This window comes from Erpetoichthys calabaricus, chromosome 3 (assembly GCF_900747795.2).
Source record: "Erpetoichthys calabaricus chromosome 3, fErpCal1.3, whole genome shotgun sequence".
Classification (NCBI taxonomy): Eukaryota; Metazoa; Chordata; class Cladistia; order Polypteriformes; family Polypteridae; genus Erpetoichthys; species Erpetoichthys calabaricus.
Window position 1 is genome coordinate 131,702,728 of NC_041396.2, and position 27,346 is coordinate 131,730,073.

Consider the following 27,346-nt stretch of genomic DNA (forward strand, 5'->3'; position numbering starts at 1 on the left):
TTGGTTTTCTGGATTAGTGTGATGTGTTTTGTGTATTTCATGTTTTGATTCCAAAGTGGGTGATGGTGGTGACTGCAAATGCATATGCTAATGTATGCACATCTGTTTGCACTTTAAATGTGTCTGGGTATTATAGAAGTATATTTTCGTCAATGAGTTTTGTTGTTTGCGACAATTTCCTTATGTTTAGTAGTTTTGGTAAGGTGATGCTGAGTGGGGTGTGTTCCTGTGTTATTTCAATGTCCTCCGTCAGTTTGTGTAGTAGTATATAATCCTCAATGGAAAGCATCTTGGTTGGTTCATTGGTATCAATGTCAGTTGTTGCAGTGTCCCATGTTTTGGGGTGAGTACAGTTGAGTGTGTGTTCTGCCTGTGAGTCGGATGAGGTTTTGTTGTTGTTGGTATTTTCTGTTTCTTTCTGTAAGTTAGCAGCAACTTCCTATTTTATTTGTTCAAGTCCTGTTTTGTGGGATGAGATTATGTGTGAGGATAGTTTGTTGCTGATCTTCAATTCTTTGTTCTGTGATTTGTAAATGTGTGTATTTCTGTGCAAAGGTCTGTTCTTACTGCATCTTAGGAACCCCAGATATAGCCAAAGCAAGTTTGGGCTTGGTGGTCTAGTCCGCCACCCCTTTGAGTGGCCATAGCAATAGCCATACTTGATCTGGTACTGCTATTGCTACCAGTAGCCGAGGGACATTATAGCAAACTTTTCAAATGTGGGCCTCTCCCTAACTCATGAACACAGTCCATTTAATCTTGGGTAACAACCAAGGCAATATGAATTCCATTTCTGGTTATAACCATTTTTCATTGAATATTTAATCTCTGCCAGAGCAGGTGGTGATCTACATTAGTCTTTTCCCATTTCCCATGACCTTACCAGCATCGGTGGACCTACCAGGAGCATAAAGCTTCTGCTGGCATTGCTCAAAGGATCATAAGTATTAGCAAATCCCCCTACCACAACAAGGTGGTAGACCTTAGGAAGTCATTTTTATTTTTATGTGTATAGTGCTCTGAGATTCTAAAAGGCTAGACCATTAAAAACAGAAACAAAAAACTTTTAAAGAACTATTTTAGGCAAAAACAAATTAAAAAAATTGATTGAAATTTTAGGCACAATAAAATGTGAATGTGAAAGCATATTAAAATTTAAACAGATTTTATGATTACCATTTGCCTATCAGTCTTGCATTGGTCTCTCAAACTGTGAAACAAAGGCCTTTATTTTTCATTTTACATCTAAATGTGACGCATGTACAGACACATAAACAAGGTAAGGAAAACAAAGGGAGTACAGATTAAGCAACATGCAGATAATAAACCAGAGTATAAAGCAAACTATTCATTATTGAAATCATGTTCACTGTGAGGCTGATTAGCATGTGCCACTCACACTTGTGTTGTCTTTTATTAAATATTAAAGAAGTCAGCCAGTTTTCCCTTCTTTAAATGATATCCACAAGTCACCAGAAGGCAGAAGTGAATCACCCATTGTTTCAAACTAGATATGTACGTAAATTAAAAATAATATATATGCATATGATATATTTTGCAGCTATTAAAAAAATAATAAAAAATAAAGGAGATGAAAAACAAAATGAGAATATGAAAAATACAAATGCGGGGGAGGAAGGCTCAGTTGATCAGCTGCTGAGGCCTGCGGCAAAGATGAAAACAAAAGTGAGCTCAATTTGGTTAATAAAATTAGGAGGCTCTGGCTTCTGCTTTCAGGCAGCCCTTGGTCTACAAACTCGGAAGAGAGAGAATTAGTGTGCTCAAATGCCATAACCAGAGCAGAAGGTCTGTTTGATTCCAAGAAACAGGGTCATTTTTATGTGATGTGAGAATGAGAAAGCAAAGAGGAGGATAAGGAGGACTTGAGAAGTGAAGAAATGAAGAATGAGCCAGATCTGGAAATTTCCCAAAGCATAGCAAAGAGAAAATACCCACAGCATTAGAGCCTATGAATCTGAAGTCAGATCTTTAGCAGGATATTTGAACTTTTTCACATTCTTACCAGTGAAAATGGACTCTCCAAAGATTTGAAGTCAGGCAGATTCATGACCAGTGCCATTTGTCTCAATAGAAAGGTTAAAGATGCTTTGGAAGCTGGACACCCCTTATACAAACTAAGTTGAGATGTAAAGACTGTCCAGTTATTTATTTTTGGATATCACAGTTTGGTTGACTGACATTTAATGTAACAGTTGTATGTCTGAAAACTGACCATGGAATCCAACACTGAGAACTTGACTCTCACACCTCACAACACCCGACTGAAACAAAGTGTTTACAAAGGACTTCTTTTTACCTTTCTTTTAATTGTTTTTCTCGTCTCTCTTCTGGGCAGCTGGGCAGTCCTCCGAGGGTATGTGGGGCGTTCAGAGAATCCATTTCGAATTTCCATTGATTATACTGGTTATGGAGATGAGGAGACAGCCGCTGTGGACTCCCTCCTGATGTCCAACTGCAGTGCAGGTAAGGTTTACTTAAGATTTGTAATTTAAATAGATGTTGCTATTTCCCATGAAGCAGAGACAACTGAAACATTTTATTGAAATCTTTCATTTATTTATTATCTCTTTCATTAAACTTCAGTTTACATATGGAAAAAGTTGTGGAAGTTTAATTGAAGAGCTATGTCTTTGCTGAAACAAAAGTAATTTTCTTTAAAATTATTGTCTTTTGAATGAAATAAAAATTTAAAAGCAAACAGTGTAAATTTACTTTCATGGGTATTTTAATACGGCATTTTCTTCATGTTGGATTGTAAAATTGTTCATTATTCATAAAGAAATACACAATAGTGCATTGTAGTGGGTAGACTGCTACACTGGAAGCCACAGTGTTTGTATGTGCAAATCCTACCAGGGTGCACTGTTTCACAATGAGAAAGTAATTTAAATGAAGTGTGTTCCAGCAGGATGAATAGGTGTGGACATTTAAAAAGGTAATATGGCATCAGTAAAGTGCTTGGGGCTGTGCCTCACTTTGAAAAAAATCATTTAAAAAAATAAAATTACTGACCTTTATATTGCTGCTGCTGCTGCTGCAAGTACAAGTGTCCTGGATTCAAATCCCATATCTGGTTATCATGTAGACTTTGTATGCTTTCCCAGTATCTGCATGGGCTATTCTATAGGTACTTCGATTTGCCTTCCACATTGTCTCTATGTGAATGCCTGGTTAAATGGGGATTCCAAACTGGGCCTACACAGGGTGGCTATAGTGAGTGGGACCTGTGACAGACTGGCACCCTGCGTAGGAATGATTTCTGCCTTGCGCCTGGTGCTGCTAGGATAGGCTTTGGACACCCTCAGCCCTGAACATAGGGTTTGAAAATATTGTATTTTGATATTTCTATTATACTCTCTGGTCTTTTCTTTATGGCCCTAATAGTTTGTGTTATTTCACAAAGTAGGGTGTCTAGTACTACTTTTGGCTTTTTGGTGAAGGAATTGTTCCAGTGTAATGATACATGCATTGAGTCACATGCAACACGTGTTTGTGGCTAGAAAAGTGCTGATTTATCTTACAAACTTTACATCTCAAAAAAGAATAAAACATAAAAACTTCATAGAGAAACACTAGTACAATTTGAAATTTGTATATATACTGTATATTACATATACATATAGATAAATGTGTATGTATATTTTTATGATTCTAGAAATGTGTATGTACATACAGTACATATATAAAAAAAGTGTGTATACATGAACTGTATAGATACAATGAGAGAGAGAGAACAGTGGAAGTAGGTTTTCATGCAACAGTTGTGAAAAAATGTTCCTGGAGAAATACAAAAAGGGTTTCAACTACTAAAAAGAAAAAAAATCTTTAACAGGCCCTGCCTCTTGACAGACCCCCAGCCTTGACTCTCTAAGAAGACAAGGAAAAACTCCCAAAAAAACCCTTGTAGGAAAAAAATGGAAGAAACCTAGGGAAAGGCAGTTTAAAAAGAGACCCCTTTTCAGGTAGGTTGGGTATGCAGTGGGTGTCAAAAAGAAGGGGGTCAATACAATACAATACACAGAACAGAAAAAATCCTCAATACAGTATAAAAATAAAAATCTTACAAGTACGGAGCAGAATTTAACAGTAGATGATATCACATAATATGATTTGGATTTGTTTAGAGTCCTGGAGACCTCAGACATCAAGCTGCCTGCCCCATTTGGCCATTCCACAGGTGAAACAGCGCCTGAAGCTCAAGTCATGTACTCGTTTTTTCTAAATGTATTGTTCTGAGAATCTCCCATTATCTTTCAATGAAAGACTGTGGTACATCCTTAATCCACTTCAAAGGTGTTGTAATTTGTTTTAAAGACCTTTTGCATGAAATTACAACTCCTCATTAGGTCACTTTCTTTCTTTATAAAGATAAATATACTCTACTCCAGTTTAGCTGTAATCCCTGTAAATTCCCTCTTTCAGTTCCTATACTGTTGGCTTTGCTGCCACCTAGTGTATATTTTTCTTTATTCTAACCCCTACCCCTAAGGTAACCATTTCTTTTTCCATATGTTTCAGGACCTACCTCTTCCATTGAATGCTAACATTCCAAAAAATTGCAGCTAACATCTTATTTAAGTCTCTTCAGTGCTTTTCCATCTTTCTTATGTAACCATTTCCACTTTACTCTGATATAATGGAATTAGTTTTTATTGATTAAGAGCAAGCCTGATAATTAAACACCTCTAGAAAACTTCAGATGTGTTCACAAACGTTCCAAAACCATCCAAACTCCAAACTTGTGTTTTATTCTCCAGATGTTTTTTTTTTTTTTTTTTGCCTTATACAACTTCTTGTATCAGGAATTTGGTAGTTTTCGCATACCCCTTGGGGTCAGAGCGCAGGGTCAGCCATTGTACAGCACCCCTGGAGCAATTACAGGTTAAGGGCCTTACTCAAGGGCCCAGCAGAGCAGTGGCCTTTTTTTTTTTTTGGCAGTGACGGGGATTCAAACCGGCAACCTTCGGAATACCAGCGCAGCTCCTTAGCCTCAGAGCCACCACTCTGCCTATTGTAGTACTATGCAGAAGTACAAAGAGCATCTGAGGTGACTGCTGCATTTAGCTCGGTCAACCTTTATCCTGGGTCTTTCAATTTGTATACTAAAAGATTTTTTAATACAAGCTAAGTATCAGCTGTTTTTCAGCATGGAACATGGTCCTTTCGAGGAGTTAGTGCTCCCTGCTGGAAACAACCATGTAAATCTCGGGAGTGAGATTTGAACAAATTGCTTTGTTTACTGAGCTTTGGGGTGGGTAGGTTATGGAGCCGTAAGGACAGAGACGAGTAATGCTGAGTGGATGTTTGAATAAGATTACTGGTGCAGCAGGCCTTCCAATTAAACAACTCTAGCAAACTTCATATGTTTTCATGAGTGTTGTCACATTATTTTATAATCTTTGATTGCTAAAACTTGCATATAAATGGTAATTTTTAGCAACTGATCTTGCTTTATTAGTTTATACCTTTATGCATTTTGAATCTGCATCAGTAATTATTGGAAACATCCATCCATCCATCCATTTCCCAACCCGCCGAATCCGAACACAGGGTCACGGGGGTCTGCTGGAGCCAATCCCAGCCAACACAGGGCACAAGGCAGGGAACCAATCCTGGGCAGGGTGCCAACCCACCGCAGGACACACACAAACACACCCACACCCACACACCAAGCACACACTAGGGCCAATTTAGAATCGCCAATCCACCTAACCTGCATGTCTTTGGACTGTGGGAGGAAACCGGAGCGCCCGGAGGAAACCCACGCAGACACGGGGAGAACATGCAAACTCCACGCAGGGAGGACCCGGGAAGCGAACCCGGTTCCCCAGGCCTCCCAACTGCGAGGCAGCAGCGCTACCCACTGCGCCACCGTGCCGCCCTATTGGAAACATTCTTCCTATAAATGGACCAGAGTAATCTCTGTATAATCTGTTTAGCGATCTATTAAGCCTATCCTATTCATGCAGTGCAACAGGCCATGGTTTGTGTAAATATTGAAAGGTTTTACTGATGTTGGTTACTACATGTAATTCTTTGCAAATGCTTTCATTTGTAAAGGCATGAAAGCAATTTTTGAACACATTTTTGGTGAAAGCTTCAAATACATTCATATCACATAATGTTATGTTCCACTGTTATCATCTTGTTCCCGTTTTCTTTCATTTTCTCCTGTGATATCTGAGTCTTCTAACATAAAGACTCCATTTATTTCTTTTTAGTGGTTGTTGTCTCTGGCAGTGCAATGTGTCTATGTGTGTTTGTAATAATAGGACATCTCCCTACCTTGTAAATAAGTCTGCACTCATGTACCTAGCGTAACTATCCTTTAACAGCAGCTTAGCTCCACATGTGTCAAAATTCTAATCTTGTTTCGTCTGATCAATTAATATTTATTTTGCACTGCACCCATTAGTAAGAAAGACCAACATAAGGCAGTTTACAGTGAAAATCCAATATCATATATACTAATACAGCAGTAATATAAAATAACAAACAGACCTCAAACAAATTTCTGGAGGAGCTTGCAGTTCTAAATAACATGGTTCTCCATTAAATATTATTTTACAAATTATACACAACTACAAAATAAAGCAGCAAAGAACAGTACATGGCATTTACAATACTGATGAATTAAAAACGAAGGATAAATGAATACAGTTGGAGAAGAGCTTCAAAAAGCACACAGTATGCACATTATTGTGGTGAACAAAAGAGACCATTGACATGGAAATTTGAATCTTGGCACAGACACCTTTTGTCATAAAACAGACCTATGCCTGAAGTATATACAGAAAGAACTAAAATTGTCTGCCAAATTTAATAACAAAGAAAAGCCCATTAGTGAAAACAGTTAGTCAGACCAGGCCCCCTATAATAAGATGGGTGAAATTAATTAATTTATTATTTATCACATTCTGAACCTGATGAATTGTGCAAGCTGCTTTTTCAAACTCTGCAATAACTTCATTAAGTATAATAATATCATTGTCACCAGTCAGAATGAGTGCCTTGCCAAAGTGTTCAAATAAATAAGCCTTTCCTGTGCCATTTATCCAGTTCCTGCTTATAGTCTATGATTAATAGTATGTACTGTAAATGTCAATACAAAAAATTTGAAAAAGTTTGAAGTCTGGATATATTATGTACAAATCTGTCAATTCATTTATAACCCTGAAATATGAAAAGGCGGACTAGCTTGATATTGTTAAACTAGTTTTGTATCATAATAATTAAATATACTGTATATTGGCTAAACCTCTAAACATAGGTGTAGCACATGTCTGGTCATCTAATATAATAATTCTTTACATTTATATAGCGCTTTTCTCACAACTCAAAGCGCTCTCCACACAGGGAGTACCCGGGAAGCGAACCCACAATCTCCTTACTGCAAAGCAGCAGCACTACCACTATGCCACGCTCATACCTTTATGGAATCATACAATAAGTTTTATTACAAATAACATATAAACAAACACAACAGAAAAAACATACGACTTGTCAAGGCATATATTAATATGTTAATAGAAATCCTCTTCTCAATGTGCATAAAAAAAAAAACCTTACAAGAACTAGACAAATCATACTAAAATGAGGGAAAACAAAACTAAAACACAAACTGTGCAACAATAACACATGTCAAATAAATCTAACAACATAGTGAAAACAGTAAAGAAAAACGTGACAAGCCCCATTCTTTCTACAAAATAAATAACTTTTAATTAGTCAAAATACTTTGAGCACTAAAAATATTTACAAAACTACTTAAAATCCCCTTAAAAAAATAAAACCATTTAAATAATTAAAACCTATCATGTAAAAGTGAAAATCTTGGGCACATTTTACTTCCTCGCAGCTGTACAACTGAACACCAAGTTGCCCTCGATCTGTTCACACACTTGGCTCCAGACCTTTTCTACTCTATACAGTTGAGTGAATTTGTCGCTTAAAGAAACCACACCCGCCTTCTTCACAAATCATGTGTTGCTATTTGGGCTATCTATTCATATTTATCCATACTACATAGGGACATATCTTTCTGGACAAGCATAATATCTACCTATGTTTTAAATCTCAACAGTTATCTCTCTATTATAAAAGGAAATCCTGGAAAGCAAGGCTACGATACGTGATCCTCTCGGAAGACAATTTTAAAGACCCACGAGACCAAAGACACTTGCCACGGTGCAAGACACGCCCTACTTACAAGATAAGACCAGGGGAAAAAAAAATCAGTAGTGTAAATGCAGTCACGCAGCACACACAGCTCCATGGCTCTCAGTACGTATAAAGTGTTATAAGGTCAATATGGTAGAAATGAAACGTCGACGACTAAACGAAGATGAAAGAAAAGCGCGGAGAAAAGAGACCCAAATGCGGTGGAGAGAAAAAAATGCTGAAAAGAAAAACAATAATCTAGGTGCAAATTTAGAAAAAAGGAAAGTTATAATCAGCCATGAACAAGTGGAATTGAAAACAAAGCACGTCCAATAGGGCTCATATTTAAAAGATTAGAACTTCATAAACGGGAGCAGCGTTATACATCCTGCAAGAAAGATTTAACCACGCCCGGGCCGGAAATCAAGGACAATTATTGTTTTTACAACGTCACACAAGATAAGTCAGTGAGCCATCATTTAAAACAGGGGTAGTCAACCTTTTTATACCTACCGCCCACTTTTGTATCTCTGTTAGTAGTAAAATTTTCTAACCGCCCACTGGTTCCACAGTAATGGTGATTTATAAAGTAGGGAAGTAACTTTACTTTATAAAATTTATAAAGCAGAGTTACAGCAAGTTAAAGCATATAATAATAATTACTTACCAAGTACTTTATGTCGGATTTTCGCTAAGTTTGGCAGAATAAATCTTTATAAAACAACTTACTATAGTTAAATCTTTTTATTTATTACTTTGCATACATAGAAATTACATTAGTTAATTGAATTATTAGTGGGATCCCTGAGGCTGATGCTGGGAAACTAAATATTGAAAATCTGGTTCAATTTTTGTGAGGAACAAACGAAGGTCTCTCCTTTCGGAAATATTCAGGCGGTTTCTTTCTTTGGTCATAATATGATTAACAGCACTAAATCCTGATTCCACAAGATATGAGGTAGGGAAAGGTATCAATAAACTGAATACCATTTTCCACATATTTGGATATAAGACTAGCATTTTTTTATTTTGCCATAGGTTTTCATATCCACCACTGTCGAATTTATGTTTACTTTCTTCATCATATCTAATTTCTAACAGTTCTTCTTGGCAAGTTGTATCAGCCTCTTCAATATTTGCGGTAAAAGGATTTTTCATCCAGTCATATACCTTCAATTTCAAAATATCTTCAAATCGTTTTTCCATGTCCAATTTAAGTTCGTTGAGGTGGCTACTGAATCTGTCAATATCCTCTGGAGTTACATCATCTTTTATAGATGATAATTGAGGAAACTGATGAAATTCTCTCTTCAATAGATTATGACGAAGTAGTTCAAGTTTGTCAATAAATAATAGCACAATACTTTGGCAACCTTTAAGAGTTTTATTAGCTCCTTGAAGCTGCAAATTGACATTGTTAAATCTCTTGAAAATATCTGCCAAGTAAAAGGCATCATTCTTTACTGTTTTTAACTGTTGACACAGATTGGTCTCATTATTACTTTCAAAAAATCGTATGACACTATCATATAATGCTACAAATCTAGCCAAAGATGTACCCTTTGACAGCCACCGAACTTCTGTGTGCAAAAGTAACTTAATAAAATCTTCATTATTGTCCTGGCAAAGCTGCTGAAACATTCTATCATTCTTTGCATTGGATTTGATCTTGTTTACGGCTCGAATGATTATAGTTAATGATGAATGGAGACTTGTACTTAGATGTTTTCCTACAAGATGTTGTCTGTGCACCACACAATGAATACATAAAACATTTGGCACTTCCTGCTTCAAATAAGCAACAAATCCACGATAGCGACCTACCATTGATGGTGCTCCATCAGTAGCGCATGCAACAATATTATTCAAAGGAATATTATTTTTTGTAAAGTATGTTCTCACAGTATTAAATATAGATAATCCTTTTGTATCTGTGATATATTGTTTTCATCAAAATAGCGTACATATGCCATCAATAAAGCATCATTATCTGCAATGGTAGATTTGTCCAATTGCATGGAAAATGAAGAGTTTTGGAGAATACTTATAAGTTTGTTTTCAACATTAACTGCCATTTCATCAATTCGTCGCTTTACTGTGCTATCGCTTAGGGGCAACGTTTTTAAAATTTGAGGTATATCCTGATGCATTACTGTTGAGATAAATTCTTTTATAGAGGGTATTATTACAGTTTCTCCAATATTATAGCTTTTAACACTTTTTGCAATTAATTGTGAAATGCGATAAGTGGCAATTAATCCATCTTCGTTCGTTGTATGTTTTTTCTTAAATGATGCAACGATAGTTGAACGATTTTGAAATTTTTTATATATTTCCTGAAAATATTCAATGGGCTTGTCCTTGTCATTTGGATGCTTTGTAGAAAGATGTTTTTGCAATCGACTTTGCTTCATTGCCTCATTGGATAATGTTTTATGGCACAATAAACACATTGGATGTTGTTTATTTGCAACAGATTCTATGAAACCCATCTTCAGATACTCTGGCGAATAGCCGCGTGCGTATTTCTTTTTTTGAGACATAGGCTCACGATATTTCACAATATTTTGTTTGAAGCTGTAAGCACGTTCCTGCTCTCAGAAATCTAACTACGTACTGACTTTAGTTTCGATTACGTAACGATTTAGCTTCACTCACGGAATGTGAACAAAACTTATGCGCTTGAATTCTGTTGCGTGGTTGCGACTTTTGGAAGGCTGCACACTTTTCCGATCTGGTATGCGAGACGTCCTTCTCGTTTCCTGGCGACCTCTGAAGCCGCATTCCGCTTGGCCTGCCGGTACCTATTAGCTGCCTCAGGAGTCCCACAGGACAAAAGGGTCCTGTAGGACTCCTTCAGCTTGACGGCATCCCTCACCGCCAGTGTCCATCAAAGGGTTCGGGGACTGCCGCCACAACAAGCACCAACCACCTTTACGGCCACAGCTCCGGTCAGCCGCCTCAATAGAGGCACGGAACATGGCCCATTCGGACTCAATGTCCCTCACCTCCATTGGGACGTGGTCGAAATTCTGCTGGAGGTGGGAGTTGAAGCTACTTCTGACAGGGGACTCTGCCAGATGTTCCCAGCTGACCCTCACAACACATTTGGGCCTACCAGGCCTGACCAGCATCCTCCCCCACCAGAAGCCAACTCACCACCTGGTGGTGATCAGTTGACAACTCCGCCCCTCTGTTCACCCGAGTGTCCAAGACATGTGGCCGCAAGTCCAACGACACGACCACAAAGTCGATCATCGAACTGAGGCCTAGGGTGTCCTGGTGCCAAGTGCACATATGAACACCCCTATGCTTGAACATGGTGTTTGTTATGGACAATCCGTGACGAGCACAGAAGTTCAATAACAAAACACCTCTCAGGTTCAGATTGGGGGGGGGGGGGGGGGCATTTTCCACTGTTATGGTTTCTTAAAAAAACAACTGCGACATTTCTTTACCTTTATCATCAAAGAAGGATGTTGTTCTTTCTTTTACCAGATCTTTAAACTTCAACTGTTCAGATTAATTTGTCAGCCTAAGATATCGAGAGACCATCTTTTCCTTTGTTTCTGCTGTGACTGTCTTCAAAAAGTTCTAAGTTTTCAACACCTTATATAGGCAACAATCATTACCTACCAAACATTTCTAAACATTTCTGTGTAGACCATAAATAGGAAAAAATAGTAACTCCTATTTACTCTTAGAATTTTCTTAAACTCGAATTTAATACTAGAATGCTCTGGAAACCTCCACTTACTACTAGAATGTTCTTGAAACTACACTACTACTAGTACTAGAATGATCTCTGTTTAATTAATTTTCTTGTTTACCAATCACGTAGTCAGTTCAGAACAAAGTGCATGATTATGTACTTAGCAAAATATAAGTAAATGGCTCAAAATGGAGCAACCTCTAAATGTTTCACAATCAGTCTGTAATGTCATGGCAAAAATTTCTCCTGTAGAGAAATTATTCTACACATATAGGTGTGTGTGTGTGTGTGTGTGTGTATAAGTTTGGAAGATGATAATATTGTGTAACTAGGGGGTGTGCCCCCTGCTCGCTTTGCTCGCCAACCCCCCAGGCCTGCGCTACGCACCAGTCACTTTGCGTCTCTGTCTCTTGCGTTGAGAAGAGGGGAGCTGAACACACCCCAAGGAGACATGGTTGTTCCTCCAATACCCCCTCTTAAATAGTGATACAATTGGAAACAAATTATTTTTTTTTTACTTCCTGTTTGCTCAATCAGCTGCTGGCTTGCTGCTGTTGCCATGCCATGTGATCTGCATCTCGTGCGGCGCTTTATTTACGGTCCCGGGCATGTTTAAATCTGTTGGCACAAAGTCTCATCTCACTGGACATGAATTCTTGATATTTTTTAGTTTATAATTTTAAAAACGGAATAAGAATCTGAAAATCTAACAAAATCACATTAAAGTCAATAAATTCTGAAAAGAATGATACCAAACATATATATGTAGGTTTTAAAATAAGCCCAATTTAAAGCGTGACAAAAACCGTGAAAGTCACATAAAATTGTTTAGGCTTAGGATTTTATTTATATATATATATATATAGCAGATATACTATAGTAAAGAGAGAGAGAAAATAAATACTTTTCCAGTCTGTAAAAGGGAACCCACATGAACATGAAGTGAACAAATACAGTAATAAAAGCAGCAACATTTTTGTCATAGTTTCACAGTACAGTGAAATTCTTATTTGCATGTCTGGCCAAAGGGAATTGTGATGCATTCAATTACTTACCAGTCACAATGGGCAAATGGGCAATTTTCCTGGCTTATTACATCCCCTGTTACTCCGCCTGTTGTAATTTTTGTGCTTATTCAGAAAGTTCAAATCTATATGCTTATTTGCTAATGTAAACTTCCCTAAAAAAAGGTAATCCAAAAGGAAATGACTTCAATTGCTCCAAATGTTGTAATGTAGCACCGCTGCTCATTTTTCACTACATGTTTCCATTAAACCCTATATATGCACACATCAGCCGATTGTTAAAATCACTGATAGGTAAAGACATTGATTATCTCATTATAATGGCACCTGTCAAGAGTGAGGGTATATTAGGCAGCAAGTGACTAGTCAGTTCTTAAAGGTGATGTATTGAAAACAAAAAAAATGTGCAAGAGTAAAGATCTTTGCCACTTTGACAATTGCTAGATTGGGACGGCTAGATGACTGAGTTGTTTCCAGTATATAGTAGTTAATATCTACTAAAGGAATTTGGTCTCGTTCTTTGCATGAGATGGACAGCTAGAGCTGAGCTCAGCTAACAGCAGTGTTATTTTACCCTTTTTTTTTTTCTTTTTTTTTTTACTATCATCCCGAGGTATCCTGTATTTACATTTTAGAGGATTATAAATAAGCATGAGCAGCAAACAAAGGGTTCAGAAATAAAGGGATAAGGTTAAGGCAGTTAAACTTTCATCAAAGTTAAAACCGGTTTGAAGGTCAGAGTATGGTCTACCAGAGACTGACCTGGAACAGATGGGTGAAAGAATTGACGTTCCAGGACCTCACAATGCAGAATCGCCAACAGCCGAAAGTGAAATTGGGAACAAAACTGTGAGCAAGGCAGGGAAGAAGGATTCATTGACTGTCAACTGCAGCTAATAGCCCTTGTCCACCACACTGAGTCAGCTGTATCAACCCCAACTAGACTCACAACTCCAACCACACTTGAGAGGAACATAAATGAAATTAAGAATGATATAAAGAAATAAAAAACCTAAACAAGAACACTGAGAAACAGCATCAGGATATGAAAGGTCTGGAGAAACAAGTTTTCTACAGCCTTAAAAAAAATTGTTGACAAAATACAGGAAAATATTGGTAAGTTAGAAAGTAACATTATAGAACTGACTGTACAGCCTGAAGATGTTAAGCAAATGTTTGCGACTCATATTGAAATAGTTAAACAATCAACATTCACCACTGATCAAAAGGCAACAGCTGTAAATCTGAATGCGCAGTGCTCGCTGACAAACTGGCTGCGCTTGAATATATAGTAGCAACAACATCAGAATCGAAGGTCTCCCTGAAAAACATGAAAAGTTCAAGCCCAGTGAAATTCATAGCTGAACTATTCTCTGAAATAACTGGAGAGGACTTCTAATTTGACACCAAAATCTCAGCAGACTTGCTGTATATGTGGACTGAATACCTCAAAACCGAGAAGCCTTATTGTCCGTTTCGACAAGCTACAGGCCAAACAAAACATCATGTCCCTTCTCAGACAGAAAGAAGAGATTATATTTGAAAATAACCGCATTCGTATTTTTCCAGACTTCTCCCCTGCAACAGCTGCTAATACCACAGTATTAATCAGCGTCTATGCAGTGCTGATATCAGATATGGCCTCATGTACCCTGCCAAGTTAAAGTAAATATTGAAAGTCAGTTTTACATTTTTTAGTTGCTCAAATGAAGCAGAAAGAGTGCTAAGCAGACTGATCCAGACATCCTTTTGAAACACGATCATGAGTCATACCATGATCTGACAAGATTCTGCTTGTAACTTGGACCATTTGTAATGCAACATTTGCCATAACTATACATTCTATTTTGTTTTTGGCTACCTTTCCTTTTTTTTATAAACTTCAATTATTATATTATAAATATTTATATTTATATATTTTTTAAATTTCTTTCATTGAATATACGCTCTTTTTGACAACTTTGTGAGCTGGAATATCAAAGGTCTCAGTCATGAATTAAAGATAAAGACAAAGAAAGGTTTAAATGCCAAGATAGTAATTTTACAGGAGACTTGCATAATAAGTAAGGACCAGTTTTGGTTGCAAAGGGATTGGATTGGCCAAATTTTTCACTCTGGTTATACAAAGAAAACTAGGAGTGTGGGAATCTTAGTACACAGACCTATCCTTAACGGCAATAAGTCATGGTAATGGATTGTCAATTTATTTAATTAAAGTGATTCTGATAAATATTTATGCACCTAATGAGGATGACAGAGATTCAATTCAAAATGTATTTGCATCTATTCTTAATGCGAACACTCATAAAATTATAATGGCTGGAGACTTTAATTGTATTTTAAATCCAGACCTGGACAGGTCTTCAGCTACAGTGGCAATAACATCTAATACTGCAAAAATAATCCCACAGTCTGTAATGGATCAGAATTTATCAGACCCATGGAGGTTTTTAAATCCTAACCTTAGAGCATATTCCTTCTTCTCACAAGTTCATCATTTTTATTCAAGAAATGATTATTTCTTCATAGACAATAATTTTTTGGCCATTATAAAATCGTATAAGTACAATGCTATTGTTATCTCCAACCATGCCCCTCTGATCATGGAGCTTAACTTTCTGTGCTCTACACACTCATTTTGTAGCTGGTGTCTTAACCCTCTGTTAATAGCTGACGAGCATTGTAAAGAATTCATATCCAAGAAAATTATTTTCTGGAGACAAATGCTTCCCCAGAGGTCTCTGCAGGAATACTCTGATAAACTTTTAAGGCATTTTTAAGGGGACAAATTATTTCATATCTATCTCACAAAAATGAATTGGAAACCAAGCTAATATCTACCAAAACTGGTCCAAGTAAGGGCAAACAGTAAACCAGCAACATGGTCATGGGCCCCAAGACTTACTGATTGTGAGGGGAATGAAGGCTAGCCCATTAGGCCCAATCTCACAGAAGTGCTACTGTAGCATAAATTGCTGAAAAACATAATTCTACCAATGATAGAAAAGTGTCAGACCACACAGTGCATTGCAGCTTACTGCGTATGGGGCTATGGAGCAACAGACCAATCAGAGTGTCAATGCCAATCCCTTTCCACCTCAAAAAGCATCTACAATATGCATGTGAATGTCAGAACTGGACCATGATGAAATGGAAGAAAGTGGCCTGGTCTGATGAAACACATTTTTAGATCATGTGGATCGATGGCTGTGTATGAATCATTTACATGGGGAAGAGATGGAAGCAGAATGCACTATTGGCAAGCCAGCAGAGGTAGGGTGATCATGTTACCTCTTAATCTTTTTTTGCTATTACTCAAAAGGCTCAAATCTTTTAACTTTTCTTTATAATTCATCCCTTGTAGACGTGGAATGAGCCTAGTCATTCTTCTCTGGACCTTTTCTAGCTCTGCTATGTCCTTTTTGTGCCCTGAAGACCAAAACTGCATACAGTACTCCAGATGAGGCCTCACCAGTGCATTATAAAGCTTGAGCATAACATCCTTGGACTTGTATTCCACACATTGTGTTCTATAACCTAACATTCTGTTAGCCTTCTTGATGGCTTCTGAACTCTGTCTAGAAATTGATAGCGTAGACCTCACTACGACTCCTAAATCCTTCTTATAAGGTTTGCTCTCGATTTTCAGACCTTCCATTGTGTATTCAAACCTAACATTTTTGCTTCCTATGTGTAATACCTTACATTTACTGACATAAAAGTCCTTCTGTAATGATTTAATAAATTCCAAATTATCTGCCAATCCACCTATCATAGTGTCATCTGTGAACTTTACCAGCATATACTGTATGTATATGTATGTATGTATATATGTATGCATATATATATACAGTATATGTATATATTGCCTCCCCTCTCTGGTCCCTCTTATCTCTGCTATAATCTACTTTTCTCTCACTACTGGTACTGTTCCTTCATCTTTTAAAACTGCTGCAATAACCCCAATACTGAAAAAACCTGGTGCCGATCCAACTAATTTCAGTAATTTTCGTCCTATTTCTAATCTACCCTTCATTTCTAAAATTCTTGAAAAAATAGTAGCTATTCAGCTTCAGTCTCATTTATTTCAAAATAATCTGTATGAACAAATCCAGTCTGATTTTCGTCCCCTCCACATTACGGAAACGGCACTTATAAAAATGACTAATGACCTCTTTATGGCAGATGATTCTGGTTTAATTACTATTCTCATCCTCCTTGATCTGAGTGCAGCCTTTGGCACTATTTGTCACACTACTCTTCTAGATTGGTTCAGATCCTACCTCTCAGGCTGCACTCACTTTGTTCAGCTTAAAACTTTCACATGCCAACCCACCGCTGTTACTTCAGGTGTGCCCCAGGGCTCTGTCCTGGGGCCCCTCCTTTTCATTATTTACCTCCTTCCCCTTGGTAATATCTTTCATAAATATAACATTAGCTTCCACTGTTATGCTGATGACACCCAGCTCTATCTCACTAGCAAACCTACTGCTTCCTTTCCACCCTCCTCACTTATTGATTGCATAGCAGAAATCAAATCCTGGTTTTCTTCAAATTTTCTTAAATTAGTGACAAAACTGAGGTTCTCCTCATTGGTACAAAATCAACATTATCCAAAACTGATCATTTTTCATTTGTTATTGATAATTCCTCTGTCTCCCCTTCCCCACAAGTTAAGAGTCTGGGTGTCATCCTTGACAGTATTTTATCCTTTCAGTCCCATATCAATAACATCTCCCAGTCTGCATATTTCCACTTGCATAACATTAATCATATTTGCCCAGTCCTGAATTAACCACGGTGGTGCAGTGGGTAGCGCTGCTGCCTCGCAGTTGGGAGACCTGGGGACCCGGGTTCGCTTCCCGGGCCCTCCCTGCGTGGAGTTTGCATGTTCTCCCCGTGTCTGCGTGGGTTTCCTCCGGGCGCTCCGGTTTCCTCCCACAGTCCAAAGACATGCTGGTTAGGTGGATTGGCGATTCTAAATTGGCCCTAGTGTGTGCTTGGTGTGTGGTTGTGTTTGTGTGTGTCCTGCGGTGGGTTGGCACCCTGCCCAGGATTGGTTCCTGCCTTGTGCCCTTTGTTGGCTGGGATTGGCTCCAGCAGACCCCCGTGACCCTGTGTTCGGATTCAGCGGGTTGGAAAATGGATGGATGGATGGATGGATTATTAAATTCATTAAATTTATAGCCATTTTCAAAATTTAATGAAAAAATGAATAATGCCTCCCTGTACCTCCCTATGCCGTCACTGTTCGTAGATGGCGCCTTACACAGTGCGTTCTGCATACTAGTGCCGTCTATGATGGGGAATTCCCGTTTCATGGTGATTCCCTTAAACACCATGTTATGTCAAAATATTGTGAAAATAATTCGATTCAAAACAATATGTTTTTATATTTTTAAATAATAGTTAATAGTTGATCAAAATTTATTATCACGTAATTGTTGTGTTTTGTGAATTATTTGTTATATAACTTAAAATAAATTTCTAGTACGTAGAAAGCGTTATTTTCTGTTTTAAGCAAAAACAAAAAATCGTCCCAGTTTGAGGAAAAAAATTTCTGGTAAGTTTATTTAATTCTATTCTTGGATATTTTTAAATTCATTTACATTATGTAAAAGTGAAAATCATACAGCTGATTACTATTGGATAAAATTGTTTATAACTTTTTTACTAATAAAGATTTATTAACAACATTTTCACAAAATATTCTTCAAATCTTGTACTAAGAATATGTGTAAATAGATCTGCTAAACTGACACAAAAGCCATAAATAAATTAAATAATCAAAATGAAAACCGTACATTTAAAAAAAAAACTTTAAAATCGACCCCAAACATTAAAATTTGTAAAATTTGATGCCTTTTTCTCTTCAAGTAATGATAAAAACACGATCAGATCTTTATCGAAAAGCAGTGCCACACAAAATACATTTATAAATCAATTTTGGTGTTAAAGTCAATTTCTACAGGTTTTGGCAGATGATTGGATAATTTGTAGTCCTTGGAATAATGAGAGATAGAGATAGATAGATAGATAGATAGATAGATAGATAGATAGATAGATAGATAGATAGATAGATAGATAGATAGATAGATAGATACTTTATTAATCCCAAGGGGAAATTCACATACAAATGGCAGATAAAATTAATATTTGTAGCCATTTAAGCCACTTTGTAGTCACTTTGAGACCTAAAACATCCTTAAATATGAGATGTAAAAAATTTCAAAAAAGTTGAAACAAAATCTATGCTAATTGATATTTTGGAATTTGGTTTACTTCATCAAAAACTAGAGATTTTTATGAAAATTTTGGTCCTAGTCTCATTTTGATACGAAAAATTTCACGACCCCTAGGTACTATAACAATTAAAACTCGTTCGGTTTACGACATGGAGGCGGCAGTTTTGCAGTTTTTAATGCATATAACCGCTCTAAGCATTACATTGCCATACAACTTTAACTGTCATGAATTTTTACCATTTTTATTATTTAATTTATTTTTGGCTTTTGCGTTCATTATTTAGCAAATCTTTTACACACATTCTTAATATAAGGTTTAAAGAATATTCTGTGAAAATTTTGTAACTAAATCTTTCTTAGTAAAAAAGTTCTCTATTATGTATAGAAGCAGATGTGTTACGTAAGATTGATTATGAAGATCTAATCAAAGAGTTTGCAAGGAAAAAAAGTAGGAGAAAATTATTAAGATAAAATAAAATGAAGCATACAAAAGTAAATGTTATCTTACTATAAGTATGTCTTGTTTAATTTAGAATTTTCAATAATAAAATAAAATTTTATTTTCTAGTTTGGTATTGTTTTAATATTTTGAACTACTAGTGTAAGGTGGCACCAAAATTATTTAGTGCTTAGGGCATCTAAGGGTCTTAATCCGGCCCTGTATTCACCCCTCCCTCACTCCCCACACCACTGCTATCCTTGTTCATAGCCTTGTCACTTCTCATTTGGATTATTGCAATTCCCTTTTCTTTGGTCTTTCTCGCAAATCTCTTTATAAGCTTCAACTGGTCCAGAATTCAGCTGCCCGCATCATTACTAGAACCCCAACTATTCACCATATCACTCCCGTTTTGTAGCAGCTTCATTGGCTTCCAGTTCAGTTCCGAATTCAATTCAAAATTCTCCTACTAACTTTTAAGGCTATCCACAACCTTGCTCCTCCATATCTGTCTGACCTCCTCCATGTTGCCATTCCCTCCCGTACCCTTAGATCCTCTTCCTCCATCCACTTGAAAGTCCCCTTTGTCCGTCTTGCCACTATGGGGAGCAGAGCATTCAGTTGCTCTGTTCCCCAGCTTTGGAACTCACTACCATCTGAGCTTAGAAATATTGAATCATTTTCACTTTTCAAATCTAAACTTAAAACTCATTTGTTTAAGACTGCTTTTTCTCTTTGATTACAATTGCTTTGTCTGATTTTAACTTTTGTATTTTATTTTTGTTTATAATCTGTGTTTTGTCTATTGTTCGATGACCTTGAGTGTTTAGAAAGGCGCCTACAAATAAATAAAATGTATTATTATTATTATTATATGTGTGTGTATATATATATATATGCGTATATATGTATGTATATCCATCCATCTATTTTCCAACCCGCTGAATCCGAACACAGGGTCACGGGGGTCTGCCGGAGCCAATCCCAGCCAACACAGGGCACAAGGCAGGAACCAATCCTGGGCAGGGTGCCAACCCACCGCAGATGTATGTATATGTGTGTATATATGTATATATGTATGTGTGTGTATATGTGTATATATGTATGTATGTGTATGTATATGTATATATATATGTGTGTATAAATATATGTGTGTATGTATATGTGTATATATATATATATATATATATATATATATATACTGTATATGCAGCAATAAATTAGTTTGTAGCAGAAACAAATGGCTAAATACTTCTGTATCATAAAATGTTTAACATAAATACTGATGAATACACTACACAAACAGCAGACATCACTATATCTGTAAAGCACTACTCTGTTCAATATGACTTGTTCCTGTATGGCTTTTTTTCCATAAGCCATAAGACTTGACATTTGGCACACTTCATCAGTGCAGTATGTCTGTTATAGTTTTTGACATATAACTTTTGCCAGTGGCACTGCATTAGAATGAATGACAAGAAATGCTACTGTGGGAGAAAGAAAACTCAATAAGTGTGTGAAGATTGGCACAACTTGTCTGTCAAGTAAAATATCTGGGTTTAATTTTCATCCATTACATTCAACTGTTTCCTTATTTAAGTATTTCTTTCAGTATAGCTGTCATAGTCCCTGAGCCACCTTGGTGGGGCCAAATAGTCTTCCCACCCCCATTGGAAAAATCAAGAATATAGTATACAAAGAAGGTTACCAATAATAAGCTTTCGCTTTTCCATCATTTTTTTTTCTCACCCAGGCAACCTGTGACAGTCAAACGATACTTGTAACTGAGCTTCAAAATGGTCAGACTGAAATTGGAAGCGCAGGTGCTTGATATCCAGGTCTAGGTCAAAGATTAAGGAGATGACTGAATGCCAGTTGACAGTTTATTCCCCTGGCTTTTAATAATAAGAGAAATTAATAAAGCAACTTCTATAATATTTGCTGCAATTCAATTTATTTTCATATAGTATTTTTTACTCCAGTTTTTCTGACAATTCCAAAAGAAGCATATATTAGGTTAACTGTAGAGTCTACACAAGTCCTATGTGAGTGAATGTGGGACTAATGGATCTGGCATCTTGTTCATGTCTGGCCCCTTCCGTGCAATTGATTCTGCCAAGATATGCTCTGGCTTCTTTGAATTTAATACTTAATTATGTAGTGTCAACTGTCCTTTGTATCACCTACCTTCCATCACTAGCAAGAAACTGCTCTTACCCTGCCAGTGAAGGTCTCTGTCCCTCTAGCTCTCTTTGGAAGTTTGCTGCTGGGCTTTCCCATGCTTGTGTGACTTTGGTGCTCTTACGTGTGGCAACCTCTTGCCATTTAGGCAATTGATTGATGGTATAAATGTAAAGAAGTAAATGGAAAAACACTAAGTCTGAAAAAGAGTGGTAGACTACAGCTATGTTACATACAGTAAACCTTACATACAGCAACTAATTAAAAGTAGAAACTGTCGAGGTAGTTAGATTTGGGGTGTAGATGCATGTGATGCTGGCAAACTAATAATTATTACTATCTTGAAGTTTTTAACTATCACCGTAAGAACAGTGAATAAATTCTGTTTCTTGCAAGATACACCATCTAACATGTGAGATTCTAAAACATCCTGATTGTTGGTCTTGTAACATTCAAAATATGTTTATGGCAACTGGGTCTGTACATATAGAAAATAATTAATACTTGAATGTGATGATGACTTGGTGATTTTTATTTACTTGTTTTTTTTTAACTGTCAAGTGTTAATACATGTGGTTCAATTAGTAATATAGCTCATCGCATAGATGAATCTCTTTATCCTTATGAAATTCTACACCCTCATACAATTATATGTTATGGTTTATTTTTCAGGTAAAAATCAAAACCATCTTGTTTAGTTTTTTTTTTTTAAAAAACCAAACCTATTAGTTTTTTAAGTTACTGCTGTTATTTATTTATTTTTGGTGCTGTTCTTTTATTAATGGATATGGTCAATTTTGAGAGTTTACTGTCATTTTTTGCCATTGTAATTTCCTACGATCCTTGGGGGTGGGGTGGGTGCAATTTATGACGTCATATTTATGGTATAAAAGATCACCACAAGATTTTTTTCGCTATGCAAGAATGGATAAAAACTTAGCATTTTGTGAAACGTTCTGACTGTAATAAACCCCTGCTACTCTCTTTTGACTACTGTTCTTTCAGCTGCTTTTTGGTTTTGACAATTTTTTTGGGGGATTTTCAGGCATTGGCATTGCTTAGTTTCCCTGACTAAGGATATCTCCCAGCTCTTTCATAAAAATACAATGTTTTTCTCCTCAAAAATTAAAACATCATATTGTGGGGCACTGAAGTCAGTCCTAGCAGCATCAGAATTGCATTTTTTTGATGCGTTTCAGATGTAAACATGCAAACAGGATTAGCAAAAGTACATAATGTCAGCCTATATGAGGAAAAGAAGAAGTAGTGGCATTCTGAAAAACATTATTAGTCCAGAAAATAAATAAATTGTGACCTTCTCAATGTTGCCTCATATTCATATTTTCACCTTTAAATCAGAATTTTTGTTTATTTTATTCAATGAATCGCATTAGTGTTATTCAACGTATTTTAATAAATCGTTTAAGTGTTTATTGCACTGAATTTTCAAAAATGCTTTCTCTCTGACATTATTATAATTAATGGGACAGACGTTACATGACGTGTTGAATATGATGGTGGTGCAGTACTTTTGCTCCCACCACACTGCCTTTTTCAACCTTTCCTGTATTTCAACCCTTGATGACAACGCAGTAAGGAGACTGTGGAAGATTGTGGGTTCGCTTCCCGGTTCCTCCCTGTGTGGATAGCGCTTTGAGTACTGAGAAAAGCACTATATAAATGTAATGAATTATTATTATTATTATTATTATTATTATTATTATTATAATGTAGAAATTGTCTAGAAGCTTTTAATTCACCAAAGAAATCCTTGAAGCCTCCAGAGCTGGCGCCCCATTCAAGGATTGTTCCTGTCTCACGCTATATGCTTGCTGGGACTGGATGGATAGATGGATGGATTTATTAAATATGTACCACAAAGATATTTCAATGTTCTTTTAAAGTTTTGAAGAATCTGCGTTCTAAGCTACAGATGCCTTGACGTTTGTTACAGAGCTTATTGTGAGATGGTTGGTTACGTGGAGAAAGAAAAGGAACGACAGGAATTGGGGGTTGGTACATTTGAAAGAGACAGTACTGCTGCAATAAATTATTTCATCGAGTGTTGCGCATGTTCCAGCAAGCATCTTGCTGGAAGCAGGAACAATCTCTGGACAGGGCACCAGCTCATCGCTACCACTGCACCACCGTGCCTCCATGTTTAGTACATACATTTATTCATTTAATCATGAAAATGATATCAAATATACATCTTAGTATTTAAATTGCTCAGAGAGCTGTAATATCATGAATGTAATATATTCTGTGTCTTGTCACTAGTTACAATGGGATCTGAGAAACTCTAGTAAATTAAACATTGATTTTAAGATGAAGTTTACAATGTTCTACTTAAATGACAAATTATGAGATTAAAGTGGACATTTCGACCTTTTTTTTCCCTACTTTGTTACTATTTTTTTTTGTTTTCTTTTCTCTGTATCCCAGCTTCTGTATGACACACAGACGGTGGGCTACAACTCGCCTTTTCACAGTGACTTTGATATCTGACCACTTCTTTTTTTAATTTTGGGCACTGTGTGACTTTCAGAACTCGAACTTCCAAGTATCTTCTCCACTCTGTATCACTCGATCAACTTCTTTTTGTTAATACCACTGCTTAAGCCAACAAATAGTATGTTTGTTTTTTCTTTCCTCCACTTCACATTCACATATTTTAATATGCAAAATTATGGGAGGAGTCGGGGTGGGAGGGCAGGTGCATACACATGCATTACTTTTCATGCTGATCGTGATTTATGGAGATGAAGTGTGTGGCAGTTGGCTTACGTGCATATTTGGTGCATCTGAATATTTTTGTGCTTACACACATTTCCACTTTTGTCTGTTGTGACGATGCGGGTTCGTGCTTGCCCCCAAATTCTGTCTGGGAGCCGTTGAACCTGTTACCATCGGTAATGCTACTGATGAGCTAGGCAGTGAGGCAACAACAATGGAGCAAGGGGATGGTGTATAAAAGTGCCAAGTGCTTTTATTAAAACAACAGAACAATATCCAAATAAATAAGTGCAGTGCTTCAAAAAGAGTCATTAAATAAATAATCCATCAAAACAGATGTGAAAAGTGGAGGTTAAAACAATAGAAAAAAGTCTTTAGATAGATAGATAGATAGATAGATAGATAGATAGATAGATAGATAGATAGATAGATAGATAGATAGATAGATAGATAGATAGATAGATAGATAGATAGATAGATAGATAGATAGATAGATAGATAGATAGATAGATAGATACTTTAAAACAATGAGGTTAAAATACTGTAGGAAGCAGTCTTTTAAAAACCACAACAACAAGCCCGGTGACTTTTTACCTGGTGGCTCCCCTGCTTCCCCCGTCTGGGCTTCTCAACAGTGGAGTCGTCCTACTTGCAGCTGACCTTCACTCTGCCTACTTCAGCTGTTCAGTTCGCTTCTCCGATCCCTGGCTCCGGAAGGCTTCTCCTGACAGCGATTTGGGTTCCTCAACGACCAGGGCGTCCATGCTGGGGCATATACTCCCCAAGTCCCAACTCCCGCTGCCTTCTGTGGCCTTACGCGGAGAGTCATCTGCCTTCCAGTCATTCCCGCTCCATGATCACTCGGCGGGAGTGCCCACTACTACTATTCCCCGGGTGTTGACCAAACACCCAGGCTCCTGTTCTGCTGCATGCAAGCCTGCACTCGCTTTCTCTCTCTCTCTCTCTCTCCACTGCTTCCTGCTTTCTTTCTCTTCTTTTTCTTTTTTTTTTCCCCCTTAGCCGACTCGCGCTTCTATAATGTACAGTATATCAAGAGAGCATGGCAACTGTGGCAAATCAGCAGCCCCAGGAACAATCATGGATGCGGATGGTTTCTCACCTGTGCACTTAGGTGAGAAACACCCACATCGTAAATCGCCCTGAGAACCACTTCAGCCAGACAACCACCACGCCCCCTCACCAAGCGGCAAGAGCGGTGCTTATTTATTTAAAACTGGCCTTTGATGGGAGCTGTGGACCTGCTATACCACATCTGTACACCATGTTTTAGTGTGAGTTGTATGCACGGCCCCAGGTGTTAATGTTAGTTCCCTCCCTCAGGGATTGTTTGTTCATTTAGTCCTAACTTTTGTAATTTTATTTATTCATTTGTTGGACTTTGTATGTAATTGTTCGTTCGTGTGGGAGGGAGGAGTTGGATCCTCCAAATGTACTTTTTGTTCTGTTTTGGTGATCCCTCCAGGGGTATAATGGGAGAGTTATATATGGTGGGTTTTGGGAGGTTAGCCCTGTAATTTTTACTGATTGTTAGGGACCCTGGAGGGAGCCTAACGAACCATGTTACTGTGCTCTGTGCTTTGCTTTTGTCTAGTATACTTTCTTAATCTTCACTTTCTATTTCTCTCGCTTTATCTTAATGAGCAATCTATCAGTAGTCTTGTCTGGGGCCTGGGATTATATAATCTATACTAATGAAAGGCAAAGCCCTTACGCACTCACTCACACACTCATCACTAATTCTCCAACTTCCCGTGTAGGTGGAAGGCTGAAATTTGGCAGGCTCATTCCTTACAGCTTACTTACAAAAGTTAGGCAGGTTTCATTTCAAAATTGTACATGTAATGGTCATAACTGGAACCTCTTTTTTGTCTATACTAATAAAAGGCAAAGCCCTCACTCACTCACTCACTCATCACTAATTCTCCAACTTCCCGTGTAGGTGGAAGGCTGAAATTTGGCAGGCTCATTCCTTACAGCTTACTTACAAAAGTTAGGCAGGTTTCATTTCGAAATTGTACACATAATGGTCATAACTGGAACCTCTTTTTTGTCCATATACTGTAATGGAGGAGGCGGAGTCACGTATCGCGTCATCACGCCTCCTACGTAATCACGTGAACTGAAAATACTGCGGAAACAAAGCACAGTGTAAAACGTAAGTTTAAATTAAGTATATAGAAACGCTACCGCTGCCGTTTGAAATACCATATTCGCGAGATACAAGTTTAATGAGAAGACACGAGGTATAAACGAGACTTTCGATGACTTTGTAACGGATTAAAAATTGCTGTAGCGAGAAACTTTTAAGTGCCGGGTCTTAGGTAACAGCACGTAGAACGCAGCACGTCGGAAAGATGCACCGTGTAAACCATTGATTTGAGGCAAGATTGCTTTTCTCCTGTACAATTATACGTTGCATTCTCAACAGTGTGTTTGCACGGCTTGGTCATATTACAACCGGAGTGCTGAACTGACAACGCGGTATACAAACAGAACTATAACAATCGTAATAGACGAACAAAAAAACAGCGGACAACCCGTGGATTAAATAAAAAGGCTGCTTCCGTTGGCGAAGCAAGGAAAAAGGAAGACCTTATATGGTGTTCGTTTATAAAACAGCGGAGAGGGTGTGTGATGGCAGCTTCACAAAAAAACAGATCCTTAACAAATTGTTATTGGTATATTTTCCCTCAATTTAAAAAGGTTTTCTTTTTTTCTTAATAAAAATTTAAAAGCAGTACTTCGCCAGTGCGAAGCGCGGGGATTTGAGCGACTGACGCATACAGACGTATTCATGAGTGCA

At 37.3% G+C, this 27,346-nt stretch overlaps 1 protein-coding gene across 1 annotated transcript in view; it reads left to right on the forward strand.

Annotated features, from left to right (window-relative positions):
* The window catches only part of LOC114648378 (ALK tyrosine kinase receptor), a 1,111,743-nt gene that overhangs the window by 767,945 nt on the left and 316,452 nt on the right, over positions 1–27,346 (forward strand). The window contains 1 exon segment of the mRNA XM_051925325.1: positions 2,357–2,484. Within this exon segment, the coding sequence (XP_051781285.1) occupies positions 2,357–2,484 (128 nt within the window).